The sequence below is a fragment of the Crocodylus porosus genome, unplaced genomic scaffold, assembly GCF_001723895.1.
Source record: "Crocodylus porosus isolate Cpor-Errol unplaced genomic scaffold, CroPor_comp1, whole genome shotgun sequence".
NCBI classification, from domain to species: Eukaryota; Metazoa; Chordata; order Crocodylia; family Crocodylidae; genus Crocodylus; species Crocodylus porosus.
Genome location: NW_017728924.1, coordinates 9,285,001 through 9,302,304, shown reverse-complemented (window position 1 = coordinate 9,302,304; position 17,304 = coordinate 9,285,001). Strand labels below are relative to the sequence as shown.

Here is a 17,304-nt window from a genome sequence, read left to right as displayed (position 1 = left end):
GAGATTTAATTCTCTTCTGACTCCTTTAATTACTGGTGCAGAACCACGTGACTGAGAAGCCATTGGTGGCATAGTAGAAGAGACATCCATGGCTGAAGGAATACGGAGAATGAAAACCTTTCGGCTTCCGAGGTGTGGAGGAAAGTTGCTACACAGTATTGAACCGTCCCAGCCCTACTTGCAAAGAATGGATTTTTTTCTTGTCTTCACAGTGTGGTGTCTCGCTAAATCAGGATGAGTATTCATTAGCATGAGGAATCTCAGGACCAAATGAAACTCTAAGGCCCTAAATGCACAGGAGGGCTTCAGTGCTTGCTAATGATCCCTGCATCTTAGTATGGCTTTCAAACAACACAACCAAATACTCTTTCTTCCCCTAGATTGCCAGCTGCAAGAAATGTTTTTGAGACATCTAACCATTAATTATGCTCCACAGTTCTGCTTTAATTAGAAGACAAACTGTTGTGGGAATACAAACCCAGATTCAGTCCTTGGGTCCTTTCATTAATAATTTTCCTTACACATGTCAAAAATATTTGTCAGTTCACTCATTTTCTTCCTCTCTTTGATTTTTAATTCGGAATTGTACTGATAGAATGTTTCCTCTACCTTTTAGCACATTTACCAATTACACTGGGCCAGATTCTATTGCCCTTTCTCATGCTGTGCATCTTACCTAATGAATAGTCACAGTGGAGAAAATGACTACAAAAAAAGTCAATGGGTGAAAAGAGAGTAGAACCAGACATTAGAAAGTTTTGGTTCTTTTGGTGTTATCTCCCAGATTTCTTTCCTTTTGTCCCAGAGGGACATAGGCAAAGGGCCTGGAGACCCCTCACACAGCGGGTCCCGGGACAGGGCTGACCCACCACAACAAGAAAGAGAAAAGCCCTGAAGACAGGGCAAGCTTACCTTTTTTACAGACAAAGAAGCCAATGAACCACACCGGGACAGAATGCCTGTTTGGTTTATCAGCCACTTCTATTTTTGGTTGGGAGCAGTGCAGGTAGATGACATAATCAAAAAACACTGCCCGGCTGAAATAAAAGCTGGTGGTGGGGAAATGGATGGGGGAGCACTGCTGGAGGCAGATGGCAAGACTACTCCCTGAGCCAAACACAGGCTGCACCAGCAACCAGAAAAGAGACTGGACGACCCATCAGAGGGGTCCAGGGCCAGTTAAAGGAACCACTACATCGGCCAACAGCAAAGCCAGATGAGGGAGGGATATAGGAGCCCCAGACGCCAGAGTCATGAGTGGGATGGGCTGAGGACCCATTCCTCATTTTTTTTACTTTGTATATTAATTTGTCCTGTTATCCTGGGGTCCTAAGACAGGGAGAGGGACCATGAGTGACCCTCATGGACCAAAAGGAGCCAGGAGAGCACAGCAGGCAGCAGTGCAGGAGAAGAGACCTGGCGTATTACCAGGGGCAGCCCAATGTCCCAAAATCATCCCATGCAGGGGAAGACTGATGGGAGACAAGTACATGAAGAGAGTGTAGGTGACAACATCAGGGGGTGAGCTGACTGTCCATTATCCGGCCGTCCTATAGGCTGGCACATGGCTGGGGTGTAGGGGGAGTGGAGCCCCAAGAGTACCCACTAGGGATAGTACCTGACCCGCAAGGGACCACAAGAAGGAGCCCCACCACTGAAAGGAAAAACCAAATCATGGCAGGTGAATATTGAGGTCTCCCTTGGGATGAACGCCACCCAGCGTCAAGGCCACAGGAACAACCTTCCCGTCTGACACTGGGTGCATGCTCCAAGGCAGCAAGGGAATTACTACATAAGGCCAGGCAAGTACACCTGTGTTAGGACTCGCTGTATACACAACCTATAATATTGCTTTTCTGGCCAACCTAATAAAAAGGATTGAAATACCAGGTGCATGTTTCATTTAAATGAGCATAATGGTCAGATATTTGAAACAGAAAATGATGAACATATGCAGCAGTATTAGATTCCTTTCAGTCTTCCTTGGTGCACACACTTTATTAGCATGGAAGACCAGTTGCAAAATGCATTTTCCAAGGACCATCACCATACAGCTGGCATGGTTACCAAAAATTCAGTAGCAGGATTAGTGCTCCCAAAATAGACATGGATTTGAACCACAAGACAGGCTGTTTTAAGGATCTAGCTAGAGACAAAATGGCATTTGAGATTTGCCTTTTTGCTGCTGATGTTGATGATATAAAATCATAGGTGGCCTGTTTTGGAAGTAACGAAGAGTAGCATGCCCCAGCAATTACAGCTAGTATAGAGCATTATAAAATATGCTTTTAAAATGTGCTGGCTTTTCCTGGACTTCCTTTTAGTGGATAAATGTGTGTGTTCTTCTCTTCTTCTCCACTTACTTGAAAATTACAACTGGCAGCAGTGATCAACAGAACTAGGGTGAAATCCTGACTCTTGGCAATGGCAAACTTCCCATAAATTTTAATAGTTCTCAGATTTTACCCTTAATAAGCAAAGAATAAAGGAGAAACTTATTCACAGATTATTGTATCTGGAACCTAAATGTTGATATCAGGGAGATTCTGAAAGAGTAAAACCAAACTGAGAAGTAGGCTTGACTCCAGAATGGTACAGTATTCTTTGAATTTCTGTTGTCATTCCTCTCTACACTAAGGGCCCACATAAAAGACAGAAAGTAATTTCTGGATGCTTGTTGGATGAGGTGGAGTGATCTGAGAGTCCTGGTCCTGCACACACACTACAGAGGACTAGAGGATAATACTGGGGGACAATAATAAACTTTACACAGCCCCTGAAGGGAAGCAGATAACAACCCATGCTATGGTTACATGCCCCTCTCACACAACCACTATATATAAAACCTCATCTAGTTGTGTGATTATAGTATACTGACACCTTTTAACTGACAATCTTGACTGCCCTCCTTGGTAAAGATAGTATAACTCCATATGTTCTGGCTTATTGGTAGAGATCTACTAATTTGCAATTTTGTGGATTTCGTGGAAACTGTGAAATCCAGGATTGTCCGTGAAATCAACTTAAAAAACAAAATAAAAAATCCAATGCTGGCTCCACAGTGGGAGTCAGAGGTCCTTGCTCACCACAGCCCAGCCCCACAGCCCACCCAGGTGGGGAAGGCACTGGCTGGCAGGGCAGTATGAAAGGCAGCAGGACAGATGGCAGCTGCCTCCTTGTCTTTCCTCCCACAGCCGGGGCCTCTCCTCCAATTAGCACTGAGGGGCAGGGCCAGTGGAGCATATCGATGAAATATCTGTGAAATTTGCTCTTTATGCCACAACCAACCCATGAAAATTGTTTAGTCTCTCTGCAATTTAAGTAGGTCCCTAGCTATTGGTAGTGTAAGTGGTAAATAGTTATATCTTACCACAGCCTCATGCCTGGACAGAAATAACAGACAATGTGGAAGGATCATTTACCACACTGTTTGCTTTCTAGTAGTTCTTATTTAGCCCTAAGAAAATGGGACAGGAAAAAAATGTACAGAGACCCTCAGATGCACTTCGCACCCCACTTCTAAGCCACACCTCCCTGGTGAATTGCTCTTACCATGTCTGTGTCTGAGACAGGGCCGAAACTCGTCACGTAAATGTCTGTCTTGACTTCAGTTACACTGTCTGGGACAAACAAGAGAGAAAGCAATTAGAGAACTATATTAATTTGCACCGGAAAGGTTTTAGCGTTTTGTTTTGTTTTGTTTCTCCATACCAGATGCCTCCCTGGTATAGTGCTGAATGAGCCACTATGGTGGTCACTACTATATCCAGAAAAATGGCCAATGTTATAATTCATAATTGGGCAAAATCATCTCTGGTGGAACTCCACTGATGTGTGTGGAGTTACACTGGGGAGGGATATGCCCTAGTACTTTCACACACAGCATATTTATATAATGCAGAGTCACGTAATGCATAAGATTATATGGTTTCACGCATCTTAAATATAGACGTAAACCTTGATGTTGTGCAATTCTTTATAATGCCATATCCCTTTGTGTCTTTCTGCCTGATAAGTAAGAAATTGAATGTCCCTCCCCCCTTTTAGGAAACCCTGATTTTGTTAAAGTTTTGAGCTTTTCCATACATACAAGAGTTAATATTCTGAGATCATTGTGCTCTCATATTTGCTCATTTCCTGTGTACTTCTTTCATGAGGAGAAGAAACAAAGCTAGTTTTGACCTACCTACCCCAATCACTCGCATGCTGGACTGCACTACCCTTACTGATGCTGAGTAACACCTTATTCCATGAATAGCCCCATCAAAATCATTGGGAGACCTCAATTCAGGCAAGCACTTACATACATGCTTAAATTTAAACATGTATTTCAGTCCTCTTGATGACAATGGGACTTAAGCAAATACTTCAAGTTAAGCATGTGCTTATTACGTACTGAATTTGTAGCCACAGTTAGCTGCTATTCAAAGTGAATAATTACAATAATAATGTCACCTCACTCATATGGAGCTTTACACTGGTAGGTTTTGAAGTGTTTATAAAGGAAGTCAGTATTGTTATCCCTTTTTATCTACAGAGAAATCAAGGCACAGAAAAGAAGTGAAAAAAACGTGCTCAAGATCACCCAGAAGAGCAGGCTCCAGGTCTCCCTAGTCCCATGAACAGATGCGGATCAATTCAGGATTAGACTATATCCTCTTATTGCTTCTGAATGACACTAGTCATTCAAACTGGTACTCATGAAAGAGCCCACTTCAAGCCATCAGCTGGAGTATGTCTTCCTCTGAAGTACCTTGCATTGGCTGCTGTTGCAGACACAAGATGGACCGGGTAGAATACCGGTTGATTCAGTTATGGAATTCCTGTCTTCTCAGAGGGATATTTTTCAATGTTTAATTTATTCTGCAATATTATGAGGCTTAGTTTTGTGGTTCAAAGTTTTGCAGCCAAAAATAAGATAATACATTTTGGCAGGTTTTCTCCTTAATGACTAAAATATGTATACATGTCTTTAGTTATTATGGTTGGTGAACTTTTGATGCAGCCTGAGGGTGATATTACTGTGCTATATATAATTCTTGATCTTGTCCTGATACAATAAAAGAAGGTTAAAGAGAAATATATATGCAACACACTTTCAGAAATACACAGTAGTCAATCAGGCTACATTCTAAATAAAGTAGGTTTCTTTTGTAACACTTAAGGTTTCTCTCTATTTTCTCCCACAAGAACTAGAATGAAACGCACAGCTGAGAAGAAAGGTCTATTAGAGTAAGGTTATTTTCTTTAATGTACTGTACATAATTTTTCCTTCCTTTCTCTCTTCCCTTTGGTTTTCAGGTGTTTTGACATTAATACTTTACAGCAGTAGTTATCAAGCTAGGATCAATGATCACCCATGGTCAACAATGCCTGGCCTTACAAGTTGAAGAATGAAATATTTTGGAAATCAGTGATAGGCTGAGATGTCTGGAAGAAAAGTGGACCCGTGGGATGCCTGAACAGAAGGGGGATCTGTGGGAGATCTGGAGGGAAGGCAGGTCTGTGGGGCATTTGGATGCAAGCTGGGTCTCAAAAGATCTGTATTTTAGAAAGTAACCTGTAGACATAAAGCACTGGGGAACTGATACAGATATTGCCAAAGAGATGTTAACAGGCTTGTGCTAGAGATGGCTCTGGGATATGCTTTAATGTGATCTTGCTGTCATTATTTGTAAGCTGATGTTAGCTATAATCCCAAGGAAGGTGAAAACATGCAAAAGTAATTTAAAAAATAGCTTTTTTGGGGTAGTTCCTGCTTAATAAATTCAATGATAAAAGCACAGATGGGATAGCTGCTATGGTCTTCATAGGGAGCGTAACAATGAAGACTTTGTAACAGGAAGAGCTGAAGGATGATTTCTGGAAGTTGTGCCAAAAAAAGCCCTTTTTGGATTTAACCGGATCTACCTGGCCTGTTTAAACTGTTCAGTCACTCAGTTCCAGAGGCCCTTTTCTTTTGCTGATTACTAGCCAGTTTCCCTGAAACCAATGTATTTATGACTATCAGCTCTCAGAAAGTTGAGCAAAGAGTTTCCCTGAATTAAAATTCTGCTTGGCATTGGCATGTGCAAGTCCTTTAAGAGCTGCAGTCCTTGAATACAACTTTAAATAGTCACAGACTAGCCAAGATAGTATGGGGAGGAAGAACAAAAAAAGATTTTATCTGCTCTTTTGCCAAATCACTTGCACAGTGCAGTAGAAAGTGAAGAAAAAGATTTATTGTTGGGTGAACTAGCTCATGAGCCAGGAGAATATTTCCAAAGCAGAAAGTGCCATGTATTCTTTGAGCCATCCTCACAATCCTTTGGGAGTCACCAGCAGAAACTAACCTACCAACACAACTCCTCTGTTACACTGCCTTGTGATGGGATATAGAAGAGAGCTCTCAAACCTGGAATGCTTTTGGGTAGGAGTGAGGAGTGGAGGCACAGGGATGGGGCTGCTGCTGCATCTCTAACAATGTGTTAAAGGACACTCTAACATAGGGCAAAACATGCCCATTTAGATGATGAACTAAGGCAGAGTCTATAGGATCCAAGCGTATGTGACTATTTGACAGTATAAGCTCTTGAGACCAATGAGCATTACCTGTTCTGTTATATACCTGTTCCTTCCCATCTTTTTGCATGAATGATGCTTCTTAAAATGCTATAGAGACAGCTGCAGTCACAGGATGGCAATGTATGGGACACTCAATAAGTGCATCATATTAATAGCTGCACACCCCAGGTTATCTTCAGGGCAAGAGCCAGAGTGATCCATACCAATGTCCAGCAATCACCATCAAAGTAATATAAACCCCATTAGTATATTTCATAGATTTCATAGACATTAGGGCTGGAAGGGACCTTGGAAGATCATCGAGTCCAGCCCCGAACCAAAGGGCAGGATGTCAGCTGGGGTCATAGGATCCCAGCAAGATAAGCATCCAATTTGCTCCATCTCCCCTACACCCCAGCCATGCACCAGCCCTCAGGACAGCCAGATGATGGATCTCCAGCTTGCCCTCTGATGTTTCTGCTTGTCCTCTCTTCCCCAGGATGATCACAGGATGTTGAATCATCCCTGACAAAGTGCTAGGTCTTCCCTTGCTGTGTAGCTGTCCACTGCACTGTCCTGGCTCTTCCTGATCTGTGGAGGTAACTCATGACCCCTCTCCCTGCCTTGGGGCCTTAAGATAACTCAAAATAAATTAAAACATAAAAGGAAACATTGGGGAATGGGGCCTCAGCCCGCCCCACTCATGGGTCCGGTGTATGCGGCTCCAGGGTCCCTCGACGCCATCCTCCCTGGCCTGGTTGCCCTGCCAGGCCAGTGTGGTGCCTCCTTCAGCTGGCCCTGGACCTCTCTATTGGGTCCTTGCCTGGATTCCCTCTGCATTGCTGATACAGCGTGTGTGTGGCTTGGGGAGCAGCCCTGCCATCTGGCTCTGGTGGTGCTCCACCAGCCATTTCCCCATGACTGGCTTTTAAATCAGCTGGGTGGTGGTTTTGGATGATGTCATCAGCCCATGCCTCCCCCAGCCAGCAATAAAAGCGGCTGACGAACTGCACGGGTGGTTTGTCCTGGCATGGCTCGTCCAGCTCCACTTCTCCTGAAAAAGGTAAGTTTGTCCTGTCCTCAGGGCTTTTCTCTTTCTTTTCAGGGCAGGTGGGCCCTGCCTCAGGTCCTGCCACAGGAGGTGGCTTTGGGCCCTCTGCTTGCATCCCCCTGAGACAGACCCAAAGATCCCAATGTCTCATGTCTTATCACCCACACACAACTCTCTGGTGGCATTGTCTCTCCTGATGCAAAAATACCAACTTAAGCTATGCATCTTCTACATGTAGGCTAACATGCCCCATTAGTAAATGGGTAAATCTTGCCCATTTACCCAGAGAATATAGCTCTAAGAACCTCCTCCCACTCTGCCCCATATGTCTTTACTCCCTTCAGTCTACATATGGGTACAAATTCCATTTAACTTGAGGTTGACTCTCATTTGTCATTAACACCTCTGTAATCAGTGGGGTCTCTTACTTCTGTAACAGCACAACCAGGACTGTGGGTGGGGATATGGAGACAAGAATGAGGGGACTCCCATAATAATGGATTCACAAGTCTTACTCTCATTCCCTACATAGCCTGCTTTCCTGCAAGCTCACTTTGTGGAACAGCCCCATAGAGACGTTCCATGGAGTTGGGCTTGCAGCCATTCAGGATGGCTTTCATAGTACCAGTCCTCATGTGCTCCCAAGTGCAGATGGACTTCTCCAGTTCAAACCTGTCTGGGAGACATCCCAGGCCACATAGCAAAGAAAGGGCTTGATCTGACCTTTACATGAATTCAAAAGAATTCTAGAACAAAATAGCTGCTGCACAACTACAAACTGCAACAAATCTGTGGAAGGTGGGAATAACTAAAGTACAAGCAGATCAGAGCAAGCTACAGTCTCTGGGATCAACCCCAGTTATGGTCCAATGGCCCAATGCCTTATGTCCAGTACTGTATACATCCATTGGATCTGTGATCAGGATGTATGCTCTCTCTAGTGGAATTCAACAAATATCTCAGTAAAAAAAATAATCAGGCAAAAAGTACACCTATTTTTACAATAAGACTTTTTAGTTAGAGTCTAAGATGCACACCAAGCAGACTCTTGACTTCTCTCCTTCCTAATCTGAAGACTCAATAACATGCATATTGGAATCTTCCTATCTCTTCTACTCTTGAACAAAGATTGAGTAGCCATGTACTGCATCACAGAGGCACAGCACCTGTGACCCCTGCAGCACTTCAATTATGCCAGTAAATGGAGCCTGGGAGCCTTCCATAACCAGCAAACCTTCATCTTCTCTCATTTGTCACTGCACAAAACCTGAGACCCCACAACACCAGCACACAACAGCATTCATGATCCTCCTTATGGGGAAAACTGAAACACAGAAAGACAAAGTGACCTTATCACACAGTGCCACACACAAAATGGCAAAGCTGGGAGTAAAACCCCAAGTCTCTAATAGAGCCAGCACTTAGAAAAATGGCACCCTGGGCAAACTTATATTTCAATGTATGCCCTCTTCCCCATGTCAGTGCTGCAGCTGCAGGCAAAGGTGGGCAGGCAGGGAAGAAGGGTTCAGTCCTGTGGGGAGGCAGAGCTGCCTGGCTCCTCCTGAGCAGTGGCTAGAAGTAGGGAAGCAAGCTGGGCTCACCTGGGCACTGCTCATCCTGCCTCTGGAGGGATGTGACAAGCCAGGGCAGGGGGAGAGCATTTGTGTGTGTATATGGAAGTGGGGGGAGAGTGCGTGTGTGGTGGGGGGGACAGTTTGAACAAACTGTTCAAAGCAAAACTATTATCACTTGCTGGCAGTGGCAACATGCTGTCAACCCGTGCACAGATTGGGGGGCCAGCACCCCATGGGAAGAGTCCAGCACAGCCCCACAGCCCTCGTGGGGGGCGTGGGCCCCCAGATCTGCATGCAGGATAACAGCATGCTGCTGCTGCTGGCGAGTGGTAATAGTTTTGCTTTCATAGATTTCATAGACATTAGGGCTTGAAGGGACCTCGGAAGATCATCGAGTCCAGCCCCCTGCCCAAAGGGCAGGAAGTCAGCTGGGGTCATAGGATCCCAGCAAGATAAGCATCCAATTTACTCTTGAAGGTATTCAATGTAGGTGCTTGAACCACCTCTGATGGCAGGCTGTTCCAGACCTTGGGGGCTCGGACAGTAAAGAAATTCTTCCTTATGTCCAGCCTGAAACGGTCTTGCAGGAGTTTATGACTATTCAACCTTGTCATTCCTTGGGGCGCTCTGGTGAACAAACATTCCCCCAGGTACTGGTGAACACCCCTGATAAACTTACAGGTGGCCATCAGATCACCCCTGAGCCTGCGCTTTTCCAGGCTAAAGAGCCCCATGACTCTCAGCCTGTCGTTGTAGGTCTGTTTTCCTGACCTCTGATCATGCACATGGCTCTTCTCTGGACTCTCTCAAGCTCCTCCACACCCTTTTTGAATTGTGGAGCCCAAGACTGGATGCAGTACTCCAGCTGCAGCCTCACCAAGGCTGAGTACAAGGGGAGAATGACATCCTGGGATTTGAACAGTTTGAGGTACAGTTTTCCAGAAATCCCCGCACCTATCTTCTTGAAACAAAGCAGACTTCATGCCCTCAAAAGAGCTACCATCCTTGCAATTTTCATCTGAATTAAGCAAGAAATGACAAAGTTATAGGCATTTTCATGATTCCCCATTATAGCCTCTGGGTGAAACACTGAAACAGTGAAACAGCTTTGATGAAATGAAACAGTGAAATGAAACACTGTCCCTTCGAAATGGCTAAATGGAAGTTGAAATGAAACACTGCTGTTTCGCACAGCCCTAATGTGTGTGTGTGAGAGGGGAGTGGTGGGGGGGCACGCATGTGTGTGTTGGACATGTGTTTGTATGTGTGTGGGGGAAAGCATGCACATGTGGGGGGAAGAGCACGCGTGCATGGGGGGACGTGTGTGTGTGAGAGAGCATGTGTGTGTGTGGGAAAGTTTGTGTGTGTGTGGGGAGAGCATGTGTGTGGATCTGGGTGTGTGGGGGGGAGCATGTGAGCATGTGAGTGTGGGGGGAGAGCGTGTGAGAGAGTGTGTGGGAGAGAGCATGTGTAGGGGGAAAGTATGTGAGCGTGTGGGGGAGATCATGCACGTGTCGGGGGGAGAGCGCATACGTGTGTATATGTGTGTGGGAGAGAGTGTGTGCATGTGTGTAGGGGGAGAGCATGTGTAAGTGTGCGTAAGCATGTGTAAGCACGTGTAAGCGCATGAGAGAGCATGTGATCACGGTGATCACCCTGATCACAGTGCCCTGGGCTATTGCCCACTCCTAAGCCTGGCTCTGGTCTCTAACATTAGTTTCCCTCACAACAGGTTGGGTCTGTAGCTCTGTGGATCGCATTACCGTCACAGCTGACCTCATCACAGACTGGAAAAACTTTTCCTCAACACCTTTGTGAGCTAAGGACATTTTGTTATCTTCATTTTACAGATAAGGAATTGAGGCACAGAGTGAGAAAAGGCCAGAATCAATTAAGAACTTAGGGACTGCAATATTTTTTTAGGTTAGTGAAGAAGGATTCAGATCCCTGTGTTAGGCTGCAATGATCCCTGTGCAGTCCACTAGGAGTCAACACCTCAGAACAGAATCCAAAGCAGCTGAGCAGGGAGCTGCCTCAATGCAGCCAGGAGAAAATGCCAGGTATGACACAGGAGAAAATGCATAAACCATCTTTGGAAGAGGCATGGGAACCCAGAACTCCATCCTGAATGGTAAGTTCCCTAACTAGGCAGGAATCATTGAAGTCACTCTTAGGCCAAGTGAATTAATGTATTCTTTACTGCTCAGTGGCACCACTTCCAAGAGGAATGGAGATTAGCCTACCAAGAACAACATATAGTTTAGTGGTTAGTACACATTCCTGGAAAAAGTGGGTTTGATTCCCTTCAAGAAGGGGAAGAAATTGAACATTGTTCCCCCCCACCCACTAGGTGATTCCACTAGCATATTGTCTGAAAGGTAAGGCTGTGTCTCCTCCAGGTCTGTTTTAGAAGAGAGCAATGGCTTCCATCATGCTTTCTGAGCCATGTGGATCTGTTGGGGTGTGTTAAATGCAGGCTGAAAATACCTACCAGACTGAGTCCCTTTGAGGAGACAGGCAGAGGAATGCTTAGCTTTTGGAGCCCAGTTTTGCTGAGGTATGAGACAGGTGCCAAGCTGCTCAGCCCAGCCAAGACCAGGGTTTCCTGACTATGCCCAAAGGCAGACCCATAAGTGGCTGGAGCACTTTAAAGTTAGCCAGTGAGTCACCAGCTGAACAAGGGGCCCCGGGATCACTGCTCTAGACAGACTTAGGCACATAAATTACTTGCCAAAGTCACGCTGGAAATGTTTATCAGAGTAGTATGGCTGCTTCCTGGGTAAGGCCTGTCACAAGCTTGTCCCCCAGTCCTACTAGATTTGTGGTTTTAACCCCCCCCCCGGAGGGATCCCACAGGCAGAAGCAATGCCCTGCAGGCACAGAAGCCCCGCTCCCCACCAGAGTGTAACCAGGGCAGAGCAACTGCAGAAGCTGCCCAAGCATTGGCTTATGGGTAGGTGGGAGCAAACAAAAAGAAAGCTGCTGCTGCCACCACACAATTGCTGTGACTGTGAGGCAAGAACCAGAGGTTACCACTATCCTTATATGTGGCAGCTGCCCTGGGCACCTGGCCATGTCATTACCCCTTTGGGGCCCCCTGGACTAATGCAGAAAAGGTATTCATTAGCTTGTCCCTCTGTGCCAAGTAATGCTGCTCTGCTTCTGTCTGCAGAGGTCCCCAGCTGGGCAGATCAGCAATAAAAAATGTAAAACAAAGGCCGTAACATACATTCCCTAAGCGTTACCATGGCACTTCCTACACCTGCTTCTCTTTCAAAGCTACCCATTTTCCTCTCCAAGAGATTGCTACGCCAGAACACCTCACTTGCACAGCATTACATGCCCTTATTAATTCTGCACTAAGGACCAGATTCTGATCCTAATGAATCCAGGAAGACTAGGGGCAAGCTTTGACCAAGCAGAACTTAGAAAGCAGCAGCAGCAGCTAGCTGTGGACTGTCAATCCCATAGTGGCTGGGGCATGCCTGACATAAAGGGCTGGAGTCCCTTTCTTCCCCCCTGCTTATGTTGCTGAGTGGCACCTAGGTTAGGAATGATGCAGTGCCTGCATCCCTTCCTCACAGGTCAACTTCCCCCCATGTTCCTTTATGTGGCAGAGAGATAGACAACCGCCCCCTCACCTCCCCCTCATTCTTAAAATCTCCCTTTTAAGTGCTCACGACTCCCTGGGCAAGTGAGGGGGTGGATATTATTTACAAAATGACTGAGTGCTATTTTTATTTGCTTCCTGGAAGCACTAGTGGTAGCTGCAGAGATGGAATACAAATTACCTTGTCTCAGTGTCTATCCCCTCACCCTAGTTGTCTACCATAGGGCTGCCTCCGCAAATGATTAGAGGAAAGTGGGTGGGAATGAGAAGGCTCTTATTAACAATTCTGCTATAATCACCATGTGTTGTTTATTTAACGATCTCAGTCGTAATATAATCTGCTCATCTGCTTTTGTGCCAGAGCTGGAGATGCATGGAAGAGATGCTGTGATGTACTGTATCGGGAATAATGCAGTCATGTTTCACTGCTGGCAGGGGGTGTTTGTAAGGGGGGTTCCCAGAGGCTGCACTGTGATATAGCAAAAATGAAGCAGTCATACCTAAGATCTGGGAGTTCCCAGGTGATATGCAGTGGAAAAATGGGGTGATGCAGTTGTGGCTTAGTGCAGGAGAATCCTGGCATCTGTGTTGATCTAGAAGAGGTTAAACAGTCTTGCCAAAGTAATGGGACAGTTCATGATGCCGGGCTGATATAGAGCAGAGCACTTGGGTTTCAGTGGGTATATCTATATGTTCTATTAATGCACTTTAGGCAGTGCACATTAAATCTAGTACCTCTGGGTGTCAGCAAATGTGCCACGAGGCTGCTCCAGTGCGCTGTACTTACAGCACGTCAGAGCAGACTCAATTAACTAAGTCTGCTGGAGTGTGCTAATTAGCACACTCTAGCCAGTCACTGTTACTTGTGTATCAGTGTCCTCGCACTTCAAAATGGTGGCAGGGACGAGCTTTAGTTAAAGCAACCCCGCTGCCATTTTGAAGCACAGTGACACTAATACATGAGATGCTGTGCGTGCTTTAATTAGAGCAGCTTTCTGAGCCACTCTAATTAAAACGACCTCCCTACCCTCAGAGCATGTTTAAAAATATCCTCTATTGTGAGGTCCTAGAAAAATGTGCATTAGTCTATTTTAATGCACATTAGCTAAAGAGCATGGGGCATTTATACACATACATTTTTGTGCAGAGATGCACCGGAGATCCAGCGGGTCAGAGTAGACTTGATTTTTTGAGTCTGCAAACTGACACACATTGCGCTGCGCTACATGCAGTTGTATAAGTGGCGAAATGCTCTTCAGAGCACAGAACATAGCAGCGGTGAACTTTTGAACTAAAGCACCTCTGATGTGTTTTAGTTCAAAAGTGTGCTGCCACCAGTTTCTCAGCACTAACACACATTTTGCCACTTATACAACTGCACACACTGCAGCGCTGTACACTTTTCAAAGCACCCGCCGCTGTGGTGTGTGCATGTGTACAAATGCCCATGGTATTTTGTGATGTTTTAATGCGCATTAAAATAGGTATTAAAGCATACTTGTAGATGTGCCCAGTGTGGAGGATTCCTGGGTGCTGTGCTTTGTTACAGTAAAGAATAAGCAGCCAGCTCTTAATGCCACAAATTCTCAGAGTCTGCTGTTATATGCATGAGGTTACAGTATCAGACCTAAGGGTTGAGAGACAGAATGGCTTTGCAGTTAAGTACCAGGCTGGGACTGTCTTCAACATAACCCATAATTGCACTATTATTGTGACCTTGGACAAGTCACTTATCTTCCCACACCTCAGTCATGGACTGAGATAGTACTCCCGCTCAATCTCAAAGGGGTTTAGTGTGTCTACCTGCATTAATGTTTCTAAGCCAGGCAGGTGCAGCACTGATAGGACACACAACTTTCTATAGAGGCAAATGCAGTTCTCTCTTGGTCTTTGAAGAACCCTTTTGTAAACTGCCAAATGAGATGCAATACTTTTCCTGTGCTGGGCAGGAAATTAAGGCGGCAGGTATGTTTCTGTCCTAAGGGTTTCAGATGCTATGCAGTGATTATCAGGGGCCCTTTTCTCCTTGAGGGTTATTTGTGGTTTGCTCTGTGTTTTACAAATAACACAATATCCCTATGATGAGAAACACAATTATAGGAGTTTGTGCTGAAAAGCTAAGGTTCCCACCAACCCCTGAGTCTTTGCTACCCCCAGATAGATGAAATACATAATTAATAGAAGGTGGTAATTTCTATAGCATTCCTCATTTTCTCAGCTTCTTACTTTGGGGATTTAATTTCCTTCAAATTTTAGCCTTTGGAACAAAAGAAAAATAGAAATATCTTCTCCTTCTGCAACCTTTGCTTCCAGCCCCAGGAGAACTGTCTTCAATTAATGTGTCAGACTTAGAACTGGGACTGTGCAACAAAGCATACTTGAAGCACAGGGCAGTGCTCCTCTTTGGGAAGGTGGCAACTGCAGCCCTTCCTGAAGAAGCTCCATCCCGAGGTTCCTGCCTCCTTACTCCAGCACTCTGTTGCCCCTGTATACTCTGCTCTCACCCTTTTGTCTCAACCTTTCCCTTTAACTCCCCAAGCCCATTTTATCATAAGGACATTTTGCCTGTGTTCCAGTTTTTAATCTCCAATGAGTTTTTTGCTTTGCAGTACAAGGGTTCTGCCCAGCTTTGGTGTGGTAGTGGACTTTTTCACCTGCTATGAGATCCTAATAGGTCCTTTATGTTATACTATAGCAAAAGAATTTCACACATCATGGAGGAAGGTCTCAGCTCCTCTAGTCTTGATTCTGAAGGTCTTTGCATGCTGCATAGCAGGGAACCTGAGCTCAAGTGTAAATGGAAGCTAAACATGAAAGTCAGTGAAGTGAACACGTAGGCATGGGTCTTGGTAAATGGTTAAGGACTGGATTAGACATGGGACTTAGAATCAGGAGACCTGCTATATGACCCTGCATAAGTGACTTCCCTTCTGCATGCATCAGTTTCTTCACCTGTAAAATGAGCACTCCATTAAGTTCATTCACCTTTGCTAAACTACTTTGAGATTTATAGTACAAAAGCATTTACTTGTCACCTTAGTCTCAGAAGTATGGGGTAACAAAGATGTGAACAGAGAATAATAGGACAGAGTCTTAAGCATCACTCTAATCGGTGGCTTAGCTAGTACTTCCCTTTTTGGCATTGCTCTATTGTTTCCCATGTGCCCTTCATTTCTGAACCTACTTATTTTGCCTTGCCTTGGGAATTTAAGCACAATGCTCTGCACCTGAGCAAAGCAGAAATCAAACTCTCAGGGCCTTTTTCTCTCTAGTTATTCAAAGAACTAAACCCATTTTCAACAAGAGATTCTTTCTCTCCCTATGCACTACTCCCAGCCTTCTCCCCCGACATCACTCCTAGCCCAGTTACATCTTTCAATCAGAAACCAAGCCAGATGCCAGCTGTGTAGTGGGAATAGCAGTTCACACTCTAATCCAAAAATAGGGAGGCGGGGGAAACAGTTCCTAAAGACACTGTTGTCTCAGGTCAAATGAATCATGTTGCTGGCCAAGATATGCTGGGCCAAATGAATCCCTGGTGCAAATTCCTTGGAGCCACTATAGTCCCCAGAGGGGATCCAGCCTGTTCTCTTTTGTAAGGTTATGGACAAATGAGCACCTTCTGGAGAGTGAAAATGGAGCAGACTAAAGGTTCAGCTACTGCAATCTAGCTTTTACTTTCAACACAGTAAGAACCAGCATGTGGACAGTTACCCTGGAGTAGCTGTTGCTTGGTAAGACCCTGCCCCTTTTCCACTCACTGAAATTTGTGTTTGTTCACACTCTAAATGAGTTTAGAGCTGCATTAACAGGGTAATAAACAAAGTTTACTGTCACTCACAGACTGACTGCATGGTCAGAAACATGTTTGGTACTACTCCTTCCCAACAGCATGGGCCTCCACATGACCAGGACAGAACAGTCCAGGAGATGCCCACAAAAGGTATTCACAGAGCTCTCCATACTTCAGGCAGGGCACTACTAGTAATGTCAATTCTACTGATGCAAACACAGAAACCCAATGTCTAAGCAGTTGTGTCATGCTACCAATCCAGAGGCACGAGGGTACAAGGGCTCTCCTCAGCTTTGGTGTAGCAATAGGTTTCTTCACCCACCCTAGATCCCAATAGGTAGTTACTATCATGCTACTGATCCAGCAGCACAAGTTTGGGTCACTTTCCAGGGTTGTGCCAAAGGCCAGTCCCAGTTAACCCTGTTGCAGGCTCATCTGGGCAGTGCAGGAGGTGGCAGCTCCTGCCACTGCACACACCCCAGGAGGGCATGGGAGGTGTGTGCTGCTAGATCTGCAGGTGGGCAAGGGTGGGCAAGGGCTGGGGCTGGGGCTGTGGTGGGCTGGGCTTGGGGCAGGCAGCAGTGGCACTGGGAGGGGGCTATGGGAGCAGCTGCAGCCTCCCCAAAATTCACTGTAGCCCCCCTGACCCCAGCTTCTAGTATTGCCTGCCACAAGCACAGCCTAGCCCAGCCCCCCTGCGGGGCAGGCAGTGGTGGTGCTGGGAGGGAGGCTA

General features: G+C 45.6%; 1 protein-coding gene across 4 annotated transcripts in view; it reads right to left on the bottom strand.

Annotated features, from left to right (window-relative positions):
* The window catches only part of GABRA3 (gamma-aminobutyric acid type A receptor alpha3 subunit), a 179,478-nt gene that overhangs the window by 114,677 nt on the left and 47,497 nt on the right, over window positions 1–17,304 (bottom strand). For all 4 annotated transcript variants that reach the window (XM_019540285.1, XM_019540283.1, XM_019540286.1 and 1 more), the window contains one exon: window positions 3,553–3,620. In XM_019540285.1, the coding sequence (XP_019395830.1) occupies window positions 3,553–3,620 (68 nt within the window). The remainder of the gene's footprint in view (window positions 1–3,552; window positions 3,621–17,304) is intronic.